Genomic DNA, 16,539 nt, shown 5'->3' on the forward strand with positions numbered 1-16,539 from the left:
GTTTGCAAAAGGACCCGCGCACCACGCACACACAAAATCCTCTACAAAAAAAATCAAGAAAATAAGGCAAAACCACAAATATATACAAGAGAGCCAACTAGGTATACAGAGGGGTTTAAAGCGATAGAGTGCTATTCCGTTCACCAAGCAAAACTGACCCCCTCTTGGCTGCCGCCATGTTGTTTGACCACTGGACACATGACCGTACGAAATACTGAGGTTTTTACGCAAAACTAAGCCGAGATTTTTATTGCGATTGCAGTAAAAACATGATAAACTATTTTTTTAAATATATTTAGCCCCAGAGATCAGTGTCTAGATTTGATAAAAAGCCAAAATACAGCACCACGGCTGACGGCACCTGGCGGAGGCATTGCGAAGCTGCCCAAGTTTTTGTCGTAAAAGCATGTTTTCGATTTAAAACAAACGAAACAACTTATCCCGTCAGTACCATTAACACATTCAAGACTGAAAAATAATGAATAAATCATAAAAAAATATAGCTTTGTAAATAAAAATACATATTGCACAAGGTTCTTGTAAGTATAATGCCAAAACACAATAAAAATTTAAAAAAAAAATATTGCAGCAAAAAAAAAAAAAAAAAGGACGAAAAGCGGAAGCGACTGGCGTTTAGGGTGGGGGAACTGCTAACGGAGATTCGTGGTCGTTCTTTGTGTTCTTCTTCGCCCTCTCCTCTTCCCTGTTCTTATCGACCAAATAGTCACCTAAGAGCTTTTTCACCACGTCCCTGACGGACGGCTCTTTGCCTTTCTTGGGACCTGGCTTGTTGCTGCCGTCCTCCTTGTCTTTCTTGCCGTCCTCCTTGTCTTTCTTGATTTTGGCCTGCTTTTCTGCATAGCAGCCAAACGCAGCTGCAAAACCAGAGAATTGCAGCGTGTTTAGTTTTTATTGTCTGGAGTTCAGACAATAAGAAAATTAAAGTGTGTTTTAAATGGAGCGCCAATCGGTGGCAAAAGCGTAAGCTTGGTGACATCCTGTCAACGGCATTGGCAACCAGACTGGCTGGAAAAGTGCACGTGACATTAATGTGCATGCCTTTTGCCAAGTGGTTTTTGCTTCCACCTTCACCTGAAGCACCCGCTAATCCACATGCCATTCACATCTTCATAAAGAGATGTTCCAACAATTACGAACGCTGCTGGTTCTGGCTGCACCATCAACAACTGTGCCATCACCAAAGAGAAAAGGTAGCTGCAATCATGAGTTCATTTCACATATTATATTCCGAGTAACACAAATTGGTTAAAAAATATATTTTACTGTGTTACTGAAGTCTCATATTCGCGACTCCAGCAAAATGGACGCCACCAAGCAGGAAAACCGGGGACCAGCCGGACCAGGTCGCTCCGTGCCCCTCCGCGTCTCTGGTGGCTTTCTCAGACGCGTGTTGTCGGCACTGTGGCGAACGATGTAATTTGACGAAGGCCCGAAAATTTCTTGAGTTTGCCTGAGTGTTCATTAGTGTGGTGAAGCCTCAGTAGATTGTTTCCTTCCATCACGTGGTTGAAAGTCCGTTTACTCCACAACACACGGTCGTGTGCTTTCGATTTCTTGGTTGGGGAGGAATCACGGAAAAAACGTTTTGATTTCTTGTCTGTCTCTAATCAAATTCAAAGTGACGACTACTTGGTAACTGATGTGGTTTCTTTATAAGGATGTAGAACAGTGAACTGAGGACGACAGACGAGGCATTTCACTGGAGGGAACACCAATGTGGCAGTCAAGTGAATGGGAAGGTTTGATAGCTGCTTTTCTGGAGTTTGGTTGTGTTCGATTAGCTTCAAGTTTGAGCCACCCACGCCGGTCGGTGTGTTGGCTATTCATCTTGGCTGCTTTTCGCCAAAAAAGCCTCTGTACCACTCTGAAGGAGTTGGGCTGACTTTCGCACTTGATTCAGGAAAACCTGCTCGCTGCAAATGATGAATGAGGGAAATTATCTGTTTTCAAAAGGTGGGGGACGCGTCTCGCAACGTTAGAAGCTGTCACGGCATTTTGATCTATCACGCCTCCAATATTGAAATTATACCCCCATCAAAGCCAGCAGCAATATACGTCTACGTTGATCAGGTTGACCGGCGACAAAAAATGCTCATTTTCATAGTTCAGGATTCGAAGCAAAGTTCAAAGCAGAGAGGTTCTGCGTGAATCTCCAATGAAGACTCTCTTCAGTTTGTCTCCGTGCTGCCGGCTAGAACCATTTGGCTAAGTTTAAGTAGTATCTCTCTGTCTGTCAAATATACTTTTATTCAGCAGTTCACCTAATAGCTAGTCAACTAAGCCCATATTTCAACCCGAAGAATATACTAAGATCGCTTTAGTGGGACATAATACGTAATATAATACATAACCCGCTCGACAAAATGACTTCTCGATTGCTACTAAAACCTGAATATGAAATACGAGTATCAGCTGCTTAGTGGGGTGCCGGCGGGTTAACATGCTCCTTGGCTCGAGAAGCGCTTGCTTAATTTTCGTAACTTTCCTGCAGCCTGTGTTGTTGACCGGGCAGACGACTGGAGCTGTTTCCTAAATGTGGATACGCACAAAAGCTTGACTTCGCCGACAGATAAGTCGCATGGTCGAGGCATGCGAGTTAGCTGAAAATTGCTCTTGGTGGAACAATACTGTAGTAATCGCCGCTTTCCTTCGACGGCCAAAACTGATTAGTATAATACCGTCTCTCCGGAGCCCATAGTTTCGGTTTTGAACGAAATCTCTGAAACAAAAGTTTAACAAGGAAAGAAGAAAAAAAAAAAAAACGGGAAAACAACACTATGCTTTGCAAGTTTATGTGCACCGGCTACACTTAACCGTCTCAGTTCAAATACCTATAAAATTGGGCATTAAACAAAACAAAATCTGTTAAATTGAACGCGCCACCTGTTCAGGCGGCCCGGCCGAGCCGACACGACCTGGACTCAGCCACCATGTTTGTTTGGTGGTGGCGCCCCCTATAGGTCGCTGGAGTCGCGAATACTAGCTTGGGCGTAGGTTATGCACATACAAACCTAGTTGGAAACCTGTGGCAGGGTCCCTTAAATGAATAATCCACTCACCAATGACGGCATCAATCTTTTCTGGGGTGAGGGGCGTCTTCCCCACTGCCCCATTTTTGAGAAGGCGCCTGCAGGCTTGTCCGGTGACGCTCCGGTCAAACAGCGCTGCAGGCTCCCAGAGGCCTCGACTGACCATTCTCACGAACCGTCCAGGAGTGGACGCATGGGTGAGAGCGTGGGTCATCGTGGCCTCCGCCAGAGTTATGCCGTGGCCGAGATGAACCTGCAGCATGACAGGCAGTTTCAATATACAAGAAGAGGGCTCTCTCTATTCCCCTGTAGAGCTGCTGTAATTTTGACCTGTATGACTTAAGTTTAAAAAAATCGGTACCCCATTGCTGATATCAAAATAAGCAGTAAAAAAGGGAATATGCAAACAAAAGATGGGTTTTTATTGCTCTACAGTACTCGTAGCATAATGCTATTCATCAGATGACAAAACCTTCTGTAATCACCGTTTGTTAAAACTAATTATTTTAAAGTGGAAAAGAAAGACCACGTATGCCACACACTAGTATATTACTATAGTAATACAGTAGAACCTCAGTTTATTGAAAATCCAGGATAACTAGTAGAATTTCTATGGTCCCATATAGTATCAAATGTAAATATGACCAAATAATATGTATGGCCAGAGCGCACCTACCCAGTTAGTTTCTGGACTTTCGTCGGCCCGGCTCATTTTTTACATGCTAAGTGGCACAAATCAGCACCCAAATGCAATAACATGGCGAGTTTTCGTCATTCCGTTGCCTGCTTGCATGCGAATCCATGCATAAGAGTTATTTGTGTGCTTTTCTGCTTTTTCCATTGTGATCTGGGAGTCAGTGATGTCAATCTCATGTGCGATTGTAGTGCGGCGGGAACCAGCTGAAGCACAAAACCCTAACGCCGCGCCAGAAAGTGGGCCTCATCGAGAAAGCAGACAAGTTTGCATTTTCGAGAACGAAGCTTGCCGAGAAACATAAGCTGCCTCTCGACAAGGACGACAATTCTCTAGGCCTGCAACAAGACACTCACCAAAGCGTTCACTAATTTGTCTTCCTACCTATGCCGAGGTGGAAGGCGCTTTGATCACCTGGCAGACATGCTATGCAAACACTGAAAGTGATATTGCTGGGAGTGTGGCTGTTGAAACCCAAAATGGCAGCGACTACGAGTTACCCGTGCCTTTGCTCTCGGAGAAGTCGTGCAATTGCTAGGGGTTGTCTGCAGTTTTTTAGAGTATGTATATACGGTGGCTGTACGGAAACATTTGCCCAATCGTCATTTTTGAGAGCACGATAAGTATCACCAACCACAGGAAGCGTTAAGCAGATTGACAATTACTTCATGTAACTGCATCATGTTTTGCAATAAAAAGTTTTTTAAGGTTTACCCGCACATGATTTTGGTTCTTTTATTTTTTTTATTTTTTCGTATAATTTTAAATCCCGCTTAATTGGAATATCTTTCTCAGTCCAACAGACTTCGAATTAACGAGATACTACTGTATGTCCAGATACCATCAGCTATGCAAAACTTGTAAATGCATCGTATGTCAAAAAACAACTGCAACCAAAAAAAAAAGAACTTTTGTAACAGTGCGTATACCACACGCATGTTGCAAACATGCATTTTCCCTGAAGAAACGATTTAGCTCACTATTTATGCTGCACAATGGAATTTACATTAGCAGTCTACCTCTCCACTCCTCTCTGTCGCACTTGTTTGCACCATGTTGGTATGATTACAGTAAAATGAAAGAGGATACATGAAGGAAAACACAGATTGCTGCAAAATTACTCACACCCTGAATATTGTTTTCATTTTTCTCCATGCAAAATAGATTTTTGACACAACTTTTCTATCCGGGGGGTACAGCATCCCTCTTACTACTTGCATTTTTTATAAGATTTATCCTCTATTCTTTTGGCTTTATTCTTTTAACCAGGCAACAGTTTGCCACTGTATCACCAGTAATGTTAGCACTGGTAATGAATTTGATTAGCCCCAAAGTACCAGATTTAGCAGGACGCATGGTTATTAATTTTGTGGACTGGTTAGTCACGAGTTCACAACCCTAACAGTACAGATTTTCAGGTAGTAGAGCTTTTGGCATTTGTCTGTGGTGTGACCGAGTAGAAGACACAATATTTTGTTACATGGAGCTGGCTGCAAGCACCCTCCGTTATGCCTATATAAGTGGTGCACCGTGCTCTCAAAAGCCCTCGATCCAACTTACCTAGTGCCGGCACTAAAAAATGCAAACTTATTTAATTAAGCTTTTCCACACCACATATTGAACTGTTTGCCACCTGAAAAAATAATAAATGCACTTCCACATCTACAGCAAATACCCATTCTGATTGGTTCATTAGACAATGTAGACATACCATACTATACTAAAAGATAGCCACCTCAATTTAAGAACAAACTAAGTGAAAATAATGGGAAAGCTAACTTTTAGAGCTTGATAAAAAAATATAAAAATCTTGTTGCAACAAAGCCAAGAACACATACACTTTTAACAAACTTTAAAGCCTGCGGATTTGCAGTTGAGTTGGCAAGATGAACTACCTACTAGTGAATTACATTATGCTATTTTAGATGCAGTGGGCCGTCAAGCCTGTTATGGCTGCAAGGGTTAACTGAATGAAGGATAACTGTCGTTTCCAGCCCTCATGGCTTGCTCACCTCCCCTTGTGGCTTGCCCCGTTTCTGCGGAGGTGACCATTGGACTACCTTTAGGTGGTGGGGCATCTCTTAGGATACTAAGATGCATACGTAAAAAGCTTGCCTAGGTATTAGCTTTGTTAATATAATCAATAACACTTTTGTTCCGAAAACTGTCCTTTCAATGAAAACATTTAACAAAATCTTTTGTAGGCTCTCATGCATACTTGACCATCCAGGACAGCAAGAAGCGAAGGAGAAGGAACATCCCCAGACTCCCCACAGCCAGCAGCCCCGGCATCACCTAGAAGTGCAAATTGAAAATTCTCAACATCAGCAACTTTAGAAACCTAGCTGGCTTTATGAAATTAAGGAGTTATATACAGAAATGAAGGACAGTCTACCCCGACTGTAACTTTACCTGCCACTCCAAAAATGTAAGAGTGCAGTTAATTTAACTTGAATTGCAAGCCTCTGCAGTCAGTTTCTGGGAGCAAAATCTAACTTTTGTGCTTGAAGCGACACAAACGTCTGTGCCATTAGGCAGGGACGCTAGGTACTTCCATGCCTCCATGGAGCTGGTCTCGTGAAATAAAATACCTGCGGCTAAGTTGGCCGCAATTGGAGCAGCAGCTGCGAGATGAGCAAACCGGCCCTGGGTGGCGATGAGAATCGAAGAGCAGACCTAGTGACCCAAACGCCGATGCGTTACTTTAGGCCTCCGAGGGGGAGCGGAACCAGCTGGGCTAAGGATGACTAGGGCGCCTCTATGTTCTCCTTGCATTATTCTTTGTAGTACCTGATCAACAGCACATACTCTTGGAGAGAACACAAAGGGATAGCACAACACAAATGCTGCTACATGTAGTGCAGGCAAAATATGAGCTCAAACCTGAGACACTCACGTGCTCCAGAGCAAACAGAAAGAAGCATTGCAAAAAGTCAAATTCACAAACTTGTGTTGCATCCAACCGAGTGCGACTGCAACCACTTGCAACGCTTAAAACAAGATGGCGGCGTCTGTGAGATGGCACCAACGGCAGTGTTGGGAACGCACTTACTGTATCAAAATGCATTCAGACATAACCACAGATGCCATTCACTGCATTAAACAGTAAATGTGTTGGTAACACTACAGTGCTTGGAACGGGTCTTCGACAGGTGTGTTAAGGCGTCCTCATTTTGGTCCCTCGATTTACACCTTGTGATGTCACAAAAATGTCATGTTGTTGCTGGTCGTGATCTTGGCGGCGGTCCAACAGCAAAGGTACAGTTGGCAGACGACTGTTCTACCTTGTCTGACTCTGCTGCTCAACAGTTGATGGAAACTCAAGTGAACATGAGACGGGACATTCCGATAACAGCAACTATTTATGTCCGCTCATCTTGTTAGCCGGCGCCCCTAATGAGTCGACAACCAACCGCAAGGATTGCGACACCCGATAGCATGACACTTTTAGCTTTTGTGGAAAATTTTATTGCCACTTCCGGACCATTTTGAACGCAATATGGGGGGGGGGGGATACGGGACAGTAAACACACCAATCGAAAACGCGTTCCAGGCACCATAGTAACACTGCCATTGGCTGAACTGCGCAGACGCCGCCATTTTGTCTTAAGTGCCGCAAGCGGTTGCAGTCGCACTCGATCAGACTCAACGTAAGTGTGTCAACCAGCCTTAAGAAACTGCTTTGATGTCAGTACTCTGGAACAGATGCATACACATAGCAGGTGACTGATAGCACGCACAGTTGCCCTGAGAATGATTAATTGCAGCTCGGCACATGATCCCACAACTGCTCATACACTAGACTTCTGAACGAATTTAAACTTGTCTTGATCATTCTGATAATATGAGGAGAACATGAATGTGTTGTGCATGGAATGCCTGCACGAGTTTCTATCTGAAACATCTCACAGCTCCTCGTAACTGAGCATACCCAATCATACATAATGCAGGCGTAACGCACACACCAGACATTCTATGCTTCCCGAGTTTATCGAATGATCAAGGGAAGTTTGACTATTTTTTGTTTTTCTAAACCTCGACAACTGCACCGAACGAGAGATACTCGAGCTGTCTGTCCCTGATAATTAGGCAATGCCTAGGTTCATCAGGTCTCGTTACTGTTTTTGATAGAAAAAAGGGAGCCATTAAAATACTTCAGTCCTGTTAATAGGCTCATAACAGACCTACATCTCTTTCCAATAGCAAAACAAAACTTGGAGACAGAGAATCCCTCAGCTCCATTAGAAAGAAATAATAATTGTGCAATTGCAGTGGTCATACTGGCCTTGTATAGTGACATGGATGTTGTTGCTACACTCTATGTATGTTAGTACTACGAAATACATTCCTCTTTGGTGTTTATACGAAGTTGACCCACACATTATTTATGAATGAACTGTAGTTTTTCATGTTCAGCTAATTTACATTGTCAGCAAACTTACTGTGTGGTTCAGCGGGAGGAACCTCCTCAGACTCTGTAGCCTCCACAGGGAGCGGGGATAGGTTCCCTGCAGGTTGCAGATGGGAACACTCCTCGGAGTCTGTCAATTCTTGCGTGCTGCCCGATGCCCCAGTTGTGCGGTACAGCATTGTAGACACACCTGAAAACAAAAATTCCAAGGTCAAATTTGACTGATCAAAAAGCGATCAAGCGTGTAAACCCCAAAGGGAATACCTGAAAAGGGGCATAAAAATATTCTGCAAAAAAACACAAACTTATTTATTGTAATTGAGCATGACAACCAATTCAAAACGTAGCATAGCAAGTGGCACACAAAGTATGGATATAGCTCATTGTACAATGCAAAGTATCTCAACCTGGTCGACACACAGTAAAAAGGGATAATCCAGGTGTGTGGATCCTCTACAAACGAAACAAAACAACAAGGAAAGGTGGAAAGCGGCTATAATTATCACTTTACACAACAGTGAAAAGGCAGGAAGAAGAGGGGTTTGCACCAGAGTGACGGTGGCCACCCGTTGGGCACATCATAATATTGGTTTTAGTAGGGAATTCAGCGTCACCTTGATGCAATACAGTAAATTCTCACTTGAGCGAACTCAAGGGACCCAAGGAAATAGTTCACTTATCTGAAAGTTCACTAAAGGCGGCTGGCATCGAGGCTACTTGAAGGATTATACGGCGTGCAAGTTCGTCTGCTTCCTGTGCACGTCGTGCTTAACTGAATATCTTCACTAGAACATAGAACAGCATAGGGCACAGCATATATTGAGTCAAAAGTGTGAAATGTAATTTATGAAGTCATGTACATTGATATATACAAAGTGCATAACAGTTATGATGCTGCCTTTCTCATTTAAAAAAAAAATCTAATTTTCATTTGCACTGGCGCTCTTAATGCGCATGAAGTAACTAGACTGTCCAGAGAGTCTCTGTTTTTTTGCACTTCCTCGAGAATAAAAATAAAGTTTATTCTCTCTCTCTCTGGCACAGCTTGTTGCTGCGACAAAGCCATACCACAACAATATCATCCACTGACTGGAAATATCCCGTGCAGAGTCATTTGCTATTGCCATTGAGGTGCAGTTTCTCCTTCAAGCTTTGACTTTTGCTTCACTATCGTTCACAACGTTGACGGTGGAATCTCATAGTCCTTCGCAACGTCCACTTGCCTTTCATCATTGTCCAGACACTGAGGAATTTAGAGCTTGTGTGATAAAGACAACCACTTCCGTCTCGTGCTCGTTACGAAAGTGGGTGCACAAACTGCCGTCCTACTGTTGTTACCCACAACAAAGATGGCCAAATGCAACCGACGAAAAGAAAAAACAGACGCACCACATGGTTAATTTTCGTCTACCGCACCGCCGCTTTGCTTCGGCAGTACTGTGAAAGCCAGCGATAATAGGCGGGCATCGGCTACGCCAGCACTGCAGACCACAAAACTTCAGTGAACTGATTGCAAAAATAATCCTGGGACCATCGATCAAGTTTGTTGAACTGAAATATTTGCTATTCAGAATGTGTTTTTCGTTAAACTGAAACATTTTTGCATAGAATGCATAGGAGAAGCACCGGTGATTTTTTTAAGGTTCAATGTCCTGAAATATTTGTTAAGTTGACGCTCGCTCAAGTGAGTTTACTGCATTTAGGCTGCTGTCTTATTTCGTGCCACTAAAGTGATATCGGCCATTTGTTTTCGTTTAACTTCTGATCGGAGTTTCCCTTTGGCTTCATACTTTCAGCAAGTTACATACTGTAAAGTAATGAATATTGCGAGTCTGATATGAACCAAGAAAGCATGTCTACTTTACCTCAGAGCACATGAACAGCCAGTCACTGCCATGTACAGAAATGGCCCATTGATTGACAATACACTGATAACAGATATACTTGAAAAAATCATCTGTGTCAAGACGCTCAACGCTGTCAACACCTTGTCATTCGCTGCCCTTCCTGCGAACAGCAGTGACGCTATTCACATGATCTGCAGTAAAGTAGACATGCATTCTTTTTAGTATCTTGCAGTACTTTGCGCAAATGAAAAAGTATTTCTGTCCTCATTTCTTCACAAAATTTAAAGAATTTGTAAAAACTAAATTTTTAAAAGTGAAAAAAAAAGTGTCTGCAAACCAGGTTAAATACATGACGCTGACATATGTAGCACATAAGGAACATCTCATTTTTGTAGGCACATTTGAAACCTTGGATTTTTTTTTTCCATGTAACTCCTAAAGAAAAGCTAACTTCTGAAACAATATCTACATCCACAATATAACAGCAAGAAGAAACTTGGGAATTAATTAATGGAAACTGAAATTCAGCTATCCTGCCCTTACATCCGGCCTCTGTCATCACACGATCAGGCACCAAAGTAGGGACAGCAACGGGCACAAGGACAGGAGCAGCGACGGGGACAGGGACAGGAGCAGCGACGGGGACAGGGACAGGAGCAGCGACGGGGACAGAGACAGGGACGGGGACGGGGACAGGGATGGGTGCAGCAGGCACTGACGTTCTTCCCTGCAGCTGGTGAGTGGCCTGGTGACTGGCCTCTCTGGTGATCTCTGGAGAAGGCACAGTGACCATGTGTCCATCGATAGTCACCAGGCAAGCAAAAAATTAGGCCCACTGCAATGGACCTTTTCCGAGAAGCGTTCTGCGCACGCGCGAGCACCCGATGCTAAGCGGCGGAAGTCAGAACGAAAAATCGAGGAAATTCGGAAGGAGGCCGTATATCAGCGAGCACAACACGTAACTGAAGAATATATATAATTGTGTTACATGAAAAGAGAATGTCGACGGAAAGGAAAACACGACGTTTAGGTGGATGCCACAGATGCCCCTCTTTGAAGTCGCGTAGGGCACGCGCCGCTGCTCGGAGAGCGAAGAAACTGGTAGCCTAGCTCCCTATATCGATTGGTAGCGCAGGTAGGTCACTTCCTTGATTTTTAGTTTGTGCAGCCACCGCCTGGTGCCGTCGGTATGTGGAAAAGGTCCATTGTTAGCCATAAGGGTGCATAATCCTAAAGCACAATTGCGAAACATTCAAGTAAACATGACGGGTAGCTTACCGATCTTGTCGAGGACGACACGCATGAGTCGAAAGTTGGAATCCTCTACTTCCTTTAGTTTCTTTTGAAGCTCCTCAATTTTTCCAAGAGCTGCGTCATGTTCGGCTTTCGACACAACGCCTTCGGCACATGTGGCACAAGCCTTTTCCTACGCCTTGCGGAGCCTCTTCCGCAGAGATCGCAGAGCTTCTTCAGCCCTATCTAGCTCCGACTTCGGCACAACTGCAGGGTCCTCGTCGTCGGTTGAGTCTCCTGCTAAAGGCCTCTTCTTACTTAGAATGCTCGCCATCTGTTTCCTCTTGGCAAGAGCCTTGCGTTGTTTCAAGTTCTTGTTGGACGCAGAACCTGATGTTGATGCCTAAAATATACAAAATACAATACAATATTGTGGAAGTGCCCGGGTCCGCTCAAAGTGGAACCGTTTTGTAATTGCCATTTTCCACTGCCCTCTTTTGTGGAACTTCGATCTTAAACAATTTATTTTCCACCTCATAGGTCTATCTACTACAAACTAGCTTTCCTTTATTTTTTTCGCTGGCTCGACAAAATACTTCTAGACATCCCCAAGACTCCTTTTCAGGTTTTTAGCATTACAAATCGCGAATAATGACTGAAGTAAGGTATCAAATGTCATAAACACAATAACCAACTCGAAACAAAAGTCTGTGTCTGCAACAGACCCACTTACTTGCACTGGTTCCTCAAAAATCTGGGGAATAACCAGTCGCTTCTTGTGGGCCATCTCCTCGAGAAGTGCCCTCTTCGATTCTGGTGAATAAAAGATAAAAACATGTTAACAGAGCCACAGAACAGAGAGGTCAGTCTGACATGACAGGGTCAGGCATACTGATGGCATATCAGCCACTAGTGTTAATTTAATGCTATAGTAATTTTACACCACCAAGCTTGAACTGCACAGTTTGCAAGAAGTAAAACAACCGCCAACACTGCAGAATGATGTCACGTGCAAGCCACATATAAATCCATGGATTCAATGACAGCATTTCAATTATAAGAGAAAAATAAGAAAAGTTAGCGGTCATGTGATTGTGCTGTGTTATGCCCTGTACTCTGCTGATAATCTCTGCCCAAAACATTACAATTATTTTAGTAAGTCACTGGAAGCTGCATTTACGTCACACATATTCTTCCTCTTAACAAATGCTTCAATTATTTGTAGGTGCTCAGACTACCAATCCTTGTGGCAGTTGCATCTTTTTTAATTTCAGTGAAAAAATTTAGAGTGTGCACTACCAGTGTAGATGCACTCACATTCGGTTTAAAGGGAAACCGAAGTGGTTCTGTATTTTTGAAAAAACACATGGATCATCTTCTTTGGCCTCTAGGACCATGAATATCGAAATTATTTTTCAATCTGATGTAGGAAGCCGTCGCACAGCATTTTGAAAATAGCACCGAAGTCCCGCCCTCTTTGAGCATGACATCACACCCAGAGTTCTTGGAACCTCCGCTCTCTCGTGCCTTATTGAGCACCCATCATAGTCATGCTCGCACTCTTGATATTTTCAGAAAGGTCAGCAAAAAAACATCACAAATGGTGTCACGTGTGGGGGAATATACCTGGTAAGCTTGCAATTGCACAGATCTGGCGAGAAATTTTTCGAGTTTTCTTGTGTTCAGTTACATCTTCAGGGAAAACGAATGTGATATTTGGATTCACGGGATAAAAATGTGCTACAATCTGGCTCTAACTCTCCTCAATGGCCAGCGACTCGAGGATCTCCCTTCCAAGCTGTTTCCGGTGTTGTGCGACGACAGTGATGTTTGTGAAGTCAGGAGCACATTTGCATTCCCGATAATGCGCCGAAAGGTGGCCCGCCGACGTTAGTGTGGCCACAGAGGCTGCATGTTCTCTGGTGCGGTCGTTTATGCACCTCCCTGTTTGCCCTATGTAGCTTTTGCCACATGACATGGGGATATGTGATATGTGAGAAGCTTTGTAAGCAAGTGCGACATAATCCGGAGAAAAATGAACCAACGAAAAAGAAACCACCAAAGCCTTTCGTAGTGGTACCATATATACACGGGATCACTCATCGTCTAAAAAAGATCGCTGGCCGACAAGGCATCCACGTTGTGTGCTCAGCCCCCAACAAGGCGTACGCCACGTGCCGTAGGGTGAACCGGGAGACCGACCAGAACGTGACGACGACCTGCGGCACTGCGCATTGAACACCCTATGCCCCATGTGAAAAAGGAGTCGTATACAATACCCCTATGTCATGTGGCAAAAGCTACATAGGTCAAACAGGGAGGTGCATAAACAACCGCACCAGAGAACATGCAGCCTCTGTGGCCACACTAACGTCGGCAGGCCACTTTTCGACACATTGTCGGGAATGCAAATGTGGTCCTCACTTCACAAACATCACTTGTCGCACGACACCGGAAACAGCTTGGAAGGGAGATTACTCGAGTCACTGGCCATTGAGGAAAGGGGGGAAGAATGCGTAAGTGTCGCCTCCATTGCGCTCTTGCCTAAAAAAAAAATATATCCGCAGGGAGTGGCCCCTCGGAGCAACCAAGTCGGGACTATTTGAATGCCAAGATCCGACAGAGGAAAAAGAAGTTGACACTACCGAAAGTGTAGAAAAAAAGAAAGTTTTGTAAGATCCGACAGCTGAAGAAGAGGTAAACTCTACGGTTAGTGTCGAGAAAAAGGAAGTTTCAGTCTAAGATCTCACAGATGAAGAAGAAGACACCTTTTAGGATAGTGTTGAGGAAAAGAAAGTTTTATTAAAAGGTTGACAGTCCAGTAGTGTGGTTCTTTGTTTTTTTTCTCTCCATCGCTTTTCCTAAACGTTCAACTGGTATTCAAGTAAGCATAAAAAAGATATGCCGCAAATATTGCCAAACGCCTCGACAAAACAAAATGTTCGAGAAAAAAAAGAAAGTGGGCCCACACCGCGGATCGAACCCGCGCCCACTTGCGTATGAAGCAGAAACCTTGCCACTATGCTTTGCCACCGCTTATTAGAAAACTTTTAACTATTCGTTTTATACGAGTTTCGCGTAGTGCGTACACCCTTTTCCGGTCGAGGTGCAGGACGGAGTCCGAATAACTTTACTCATTAAAAGTAGTTACGTCGGAAGTAACGCTGGATATTGCGTTTATCACAATCGTATGTTAAGGAAGTACGATTTCCCAGTATTGCAATCGAGTTCTGAGCTACACAAACCGCACACACTTCCTTTGAGAAAACAGATCAGCGCAGGGCAAACACAGAGGAACAGCAAAGGCCAGGTACTTACTTGCAAGGAGGACCACTTTCGCCTCGTAGTAGCCTTCTTCAAGGCCGGCCTCGGAGCGCCAATACGCTTGCACCGGTTCACTAGGGATGTCAGTCTCCGTTTTTGGATTATAATCCTTGATCAGGCACACAGGCATGATCGCCTTCTCTTTGTCGGCGGGGTAATGTACGTACGCGTAGAACATCGCGAAAACAGAAGAAACATACGAAAAGAAAGTCAAAAGAATAAAGCAACGCTTGCTGGGCTACCAGAAAAAAAAACGCACAACGCACAAAACGAAGTGCACAAGATAGAACGCAGTAACACAAAAAGGTGAAAACAACGATACCCAAATCAAAGCAGAGGTCCTGTTAGGACTAGGAGGCACAGGCAAGAGCAGAGCCAGAAAGGAAAGCCGTTCGGGTAACTCCGAAAAATAAAGGTGGATTGGATTGGATTGGACGGGATTGTAATGAGCCTGGAATATCTCTCTTGAAAACAGAAGTGAAACTGCTGTAACATGATGGTATGTTATTGGTGTTTATTCGTTGGAAGAAAATCCTAAATATCATCAAGGCTCATATTAATTATTAAAAATAGTAGAACTTATTAAATATTATTTTTATGACCTCTGAAACACCATACAGCCGTCGATTTAACGAAAACTTGAACTCGCGAAGTCGTCGGAAGTAAACCCCTCACGACTGCGAGCAACTCCCGAATTCTCGGCGCGAAAAGCTCACAGACACACACACACGCACGCACGCACAATTCCTTAATTGCAGGGAAGCGAATTTGCGCGGTGCTTCGGGGGCGCTAAAAATTAGATTAAAATGTAACCAAACAGCGTAGCTTCGACGCTGGCCATCGCCCTGGCTTATTATAGATTCGGTCTTCGGCTCTGACTGCGTCTGCTAGTTTGTCCCACCGCGGTGGTCACTGGTCCGCTCGGCTCAGTGGCTCGGCTTGTTCCGTTTCTCGGTTTGCATTGTTTACCTTGAGGTTGTTCGTTGTTCCGCACAGTGCTCTCAGTTTCGACGCTCGGCAACTCGTACTTGTTCTTCGTCTTGGAAGTGTGGTCGGGTTTGTGTTTCTCCCATTGGCTCTTCTATTAATTGCTCCGTATTTACGTGGACCATTTTTAGGCGGAGTATTTGTGCGTGACTTTCGCTTTCGTCGTCTGCGTTACTTTTGATCGTTCGAAACTCGAACTGGTTATTTTTTATTATTTTTTTTTTAAATTTTATTTTGTGCGTCAGTCGCGTCATTTGCGTCATTCTGCTTCTCGCTCCCCTCTGTTCCTCAGCAATTCTACATTTTTCTTTCCTGTTGCCTGTTCTCGTGCGCGTGTTCACAAGCCTGGTTTGATGGCTGCGTTTGCTCCGTGACTTGTTATCATGGCTAGTAGTGAAGCAACTCGGCGTCGACGATTTGTTTACTTAGAGAAGGGCGCGTCTTTCAAGATACCAAAGTCCACTCTGTCTCGGTGTAAGAAGGCTGTGCCAAGCGGGAACCAATCAGCAACAGCCGGTTCTCCCGTCTATGATGTCCCCAGCGATGGTGACGAGCTCGAGAGTGACTGTGATTCCTGCAGCAGTGACCCTCAGTCGAGAATCACTGCGGAAGACGCTGACTCTTCAGAGAGTAACGGAGAGGAGACTATGACTCACCAGTCACATGCAGATTCTTCAACCTTTTGGGAACAAACCGAGCAACCACCACATATGAGTGAAGAACATGCACTGGCAGCAGGCTTACGAGCTTTTGGAACCCAAACTCTGCCCCATTCGACAACTACCAATGCAGCAGCTGTTGCGATGATTATGGCGTTTGTGGCTGGTGAAGCCTTAAGCTGGCAGGGCCTTGACAACCTTCTTTTGATGGTCAATGCATTCTTTGCTCCAGAGCAGTCTGTGCTCCCACAAAGCAAGCACCTGTTCCGAAAGCTGTTTGCACCGAGGCGGAGTCCGCAGCTGTACGACATTTCTACTGCCGGTCATGCAATGA

At 44.3% G+C, this 16,539-nt stretch overlaps 2 protein-coding genes across 4 annotated transcripts; both read right to left on the minus strand.

The window, feature by feature from the left end:
* Positions 1 to 590: 590 nt before the first annotated feature.
* Positions 591 to 3,849, minus strand: LOC120839527. Its single transcript, XM_040209828.2, has 2 exons — positions 3,081 to 3,849; positions 591 to 875 (listed from the first exon to the last, which is right to left on the minus strand). Exons 1-2 carry the CDS (start codon positions 3,310 to 3,312, stop codon positions 634 to 636), a joined length of 474 nt encoding a protein of 157 aa, XP_040065762.1. The 5' UTR covers positions 3,313 to 3,849; the 3' UTR covers positions 591 to 633.
* Positions 3,850 to 6,000: 2,151 nt separating this feature from the next.
* LOC120839531 lies at positions 6,001 to 14,806 on the minus strand. Of its 3 annotated transcripts, XM_042288638.1 has the most exons (5): positions 14,554 to 14,806; positions 11,969 to 12,048; positions 11,281 to 11,638; positions 8,187 to 8,345; positions 6,001 to 6,039 (listed from the first exon to the last, which is right to left on the minus strand). In XM_042288638.1, the coding sequence occupies exons 1-3, from the start codon at positions 14,735 to 14,737 to the stop codon at positions 11,429 to 11,431; spliced, it is 474 nt and encodes a 157-aa protein (XP_042144572.1). In that variant the 5' UTR covers positions 14,738 to 14,806; the 3' UTR covers positions 6,001 to 6,039; positions 8,187 to 8,345; positions 11,281 to 11,428. The 3 variants fall into 3 exon arrangements, with proteins under 3 accessions (XP_042144572.1, XP_042144573.1, XP_040065769.1); XM_042288639.1 differs by lacking the exons at positions 6,001 to 6,039; positions 8,187 to 8,345 and adding an exon at positions 8,352 to 8,940; XM_040209835.2 differs by lacking the exons at positions 6,001 to 6,039; positions 8,187 to 8,345 and adding an exon at positions 10,670 to 10,773.
* Positions 14,807 to 16,539: the final 1,733 nt, after the last annotated feature.

This window comes from Ixodes scapularis, unplaced genomic scaffold, assembly GCF_016920785.2.
Source record: "Ixodes scapularis isolate PalLabHiFi unplaced genomic scaffold, ASM1692078v2 PGA_scaffold10__122_contigs__length_95168666, whole genome shotgun sequence".
Taxonomy (NCBI): Eukaryota; Metazoa; Arthropoda; class Arachnida; order Ixodida; family Ixodidae; genus Ixodes; species Ixodes scapularis.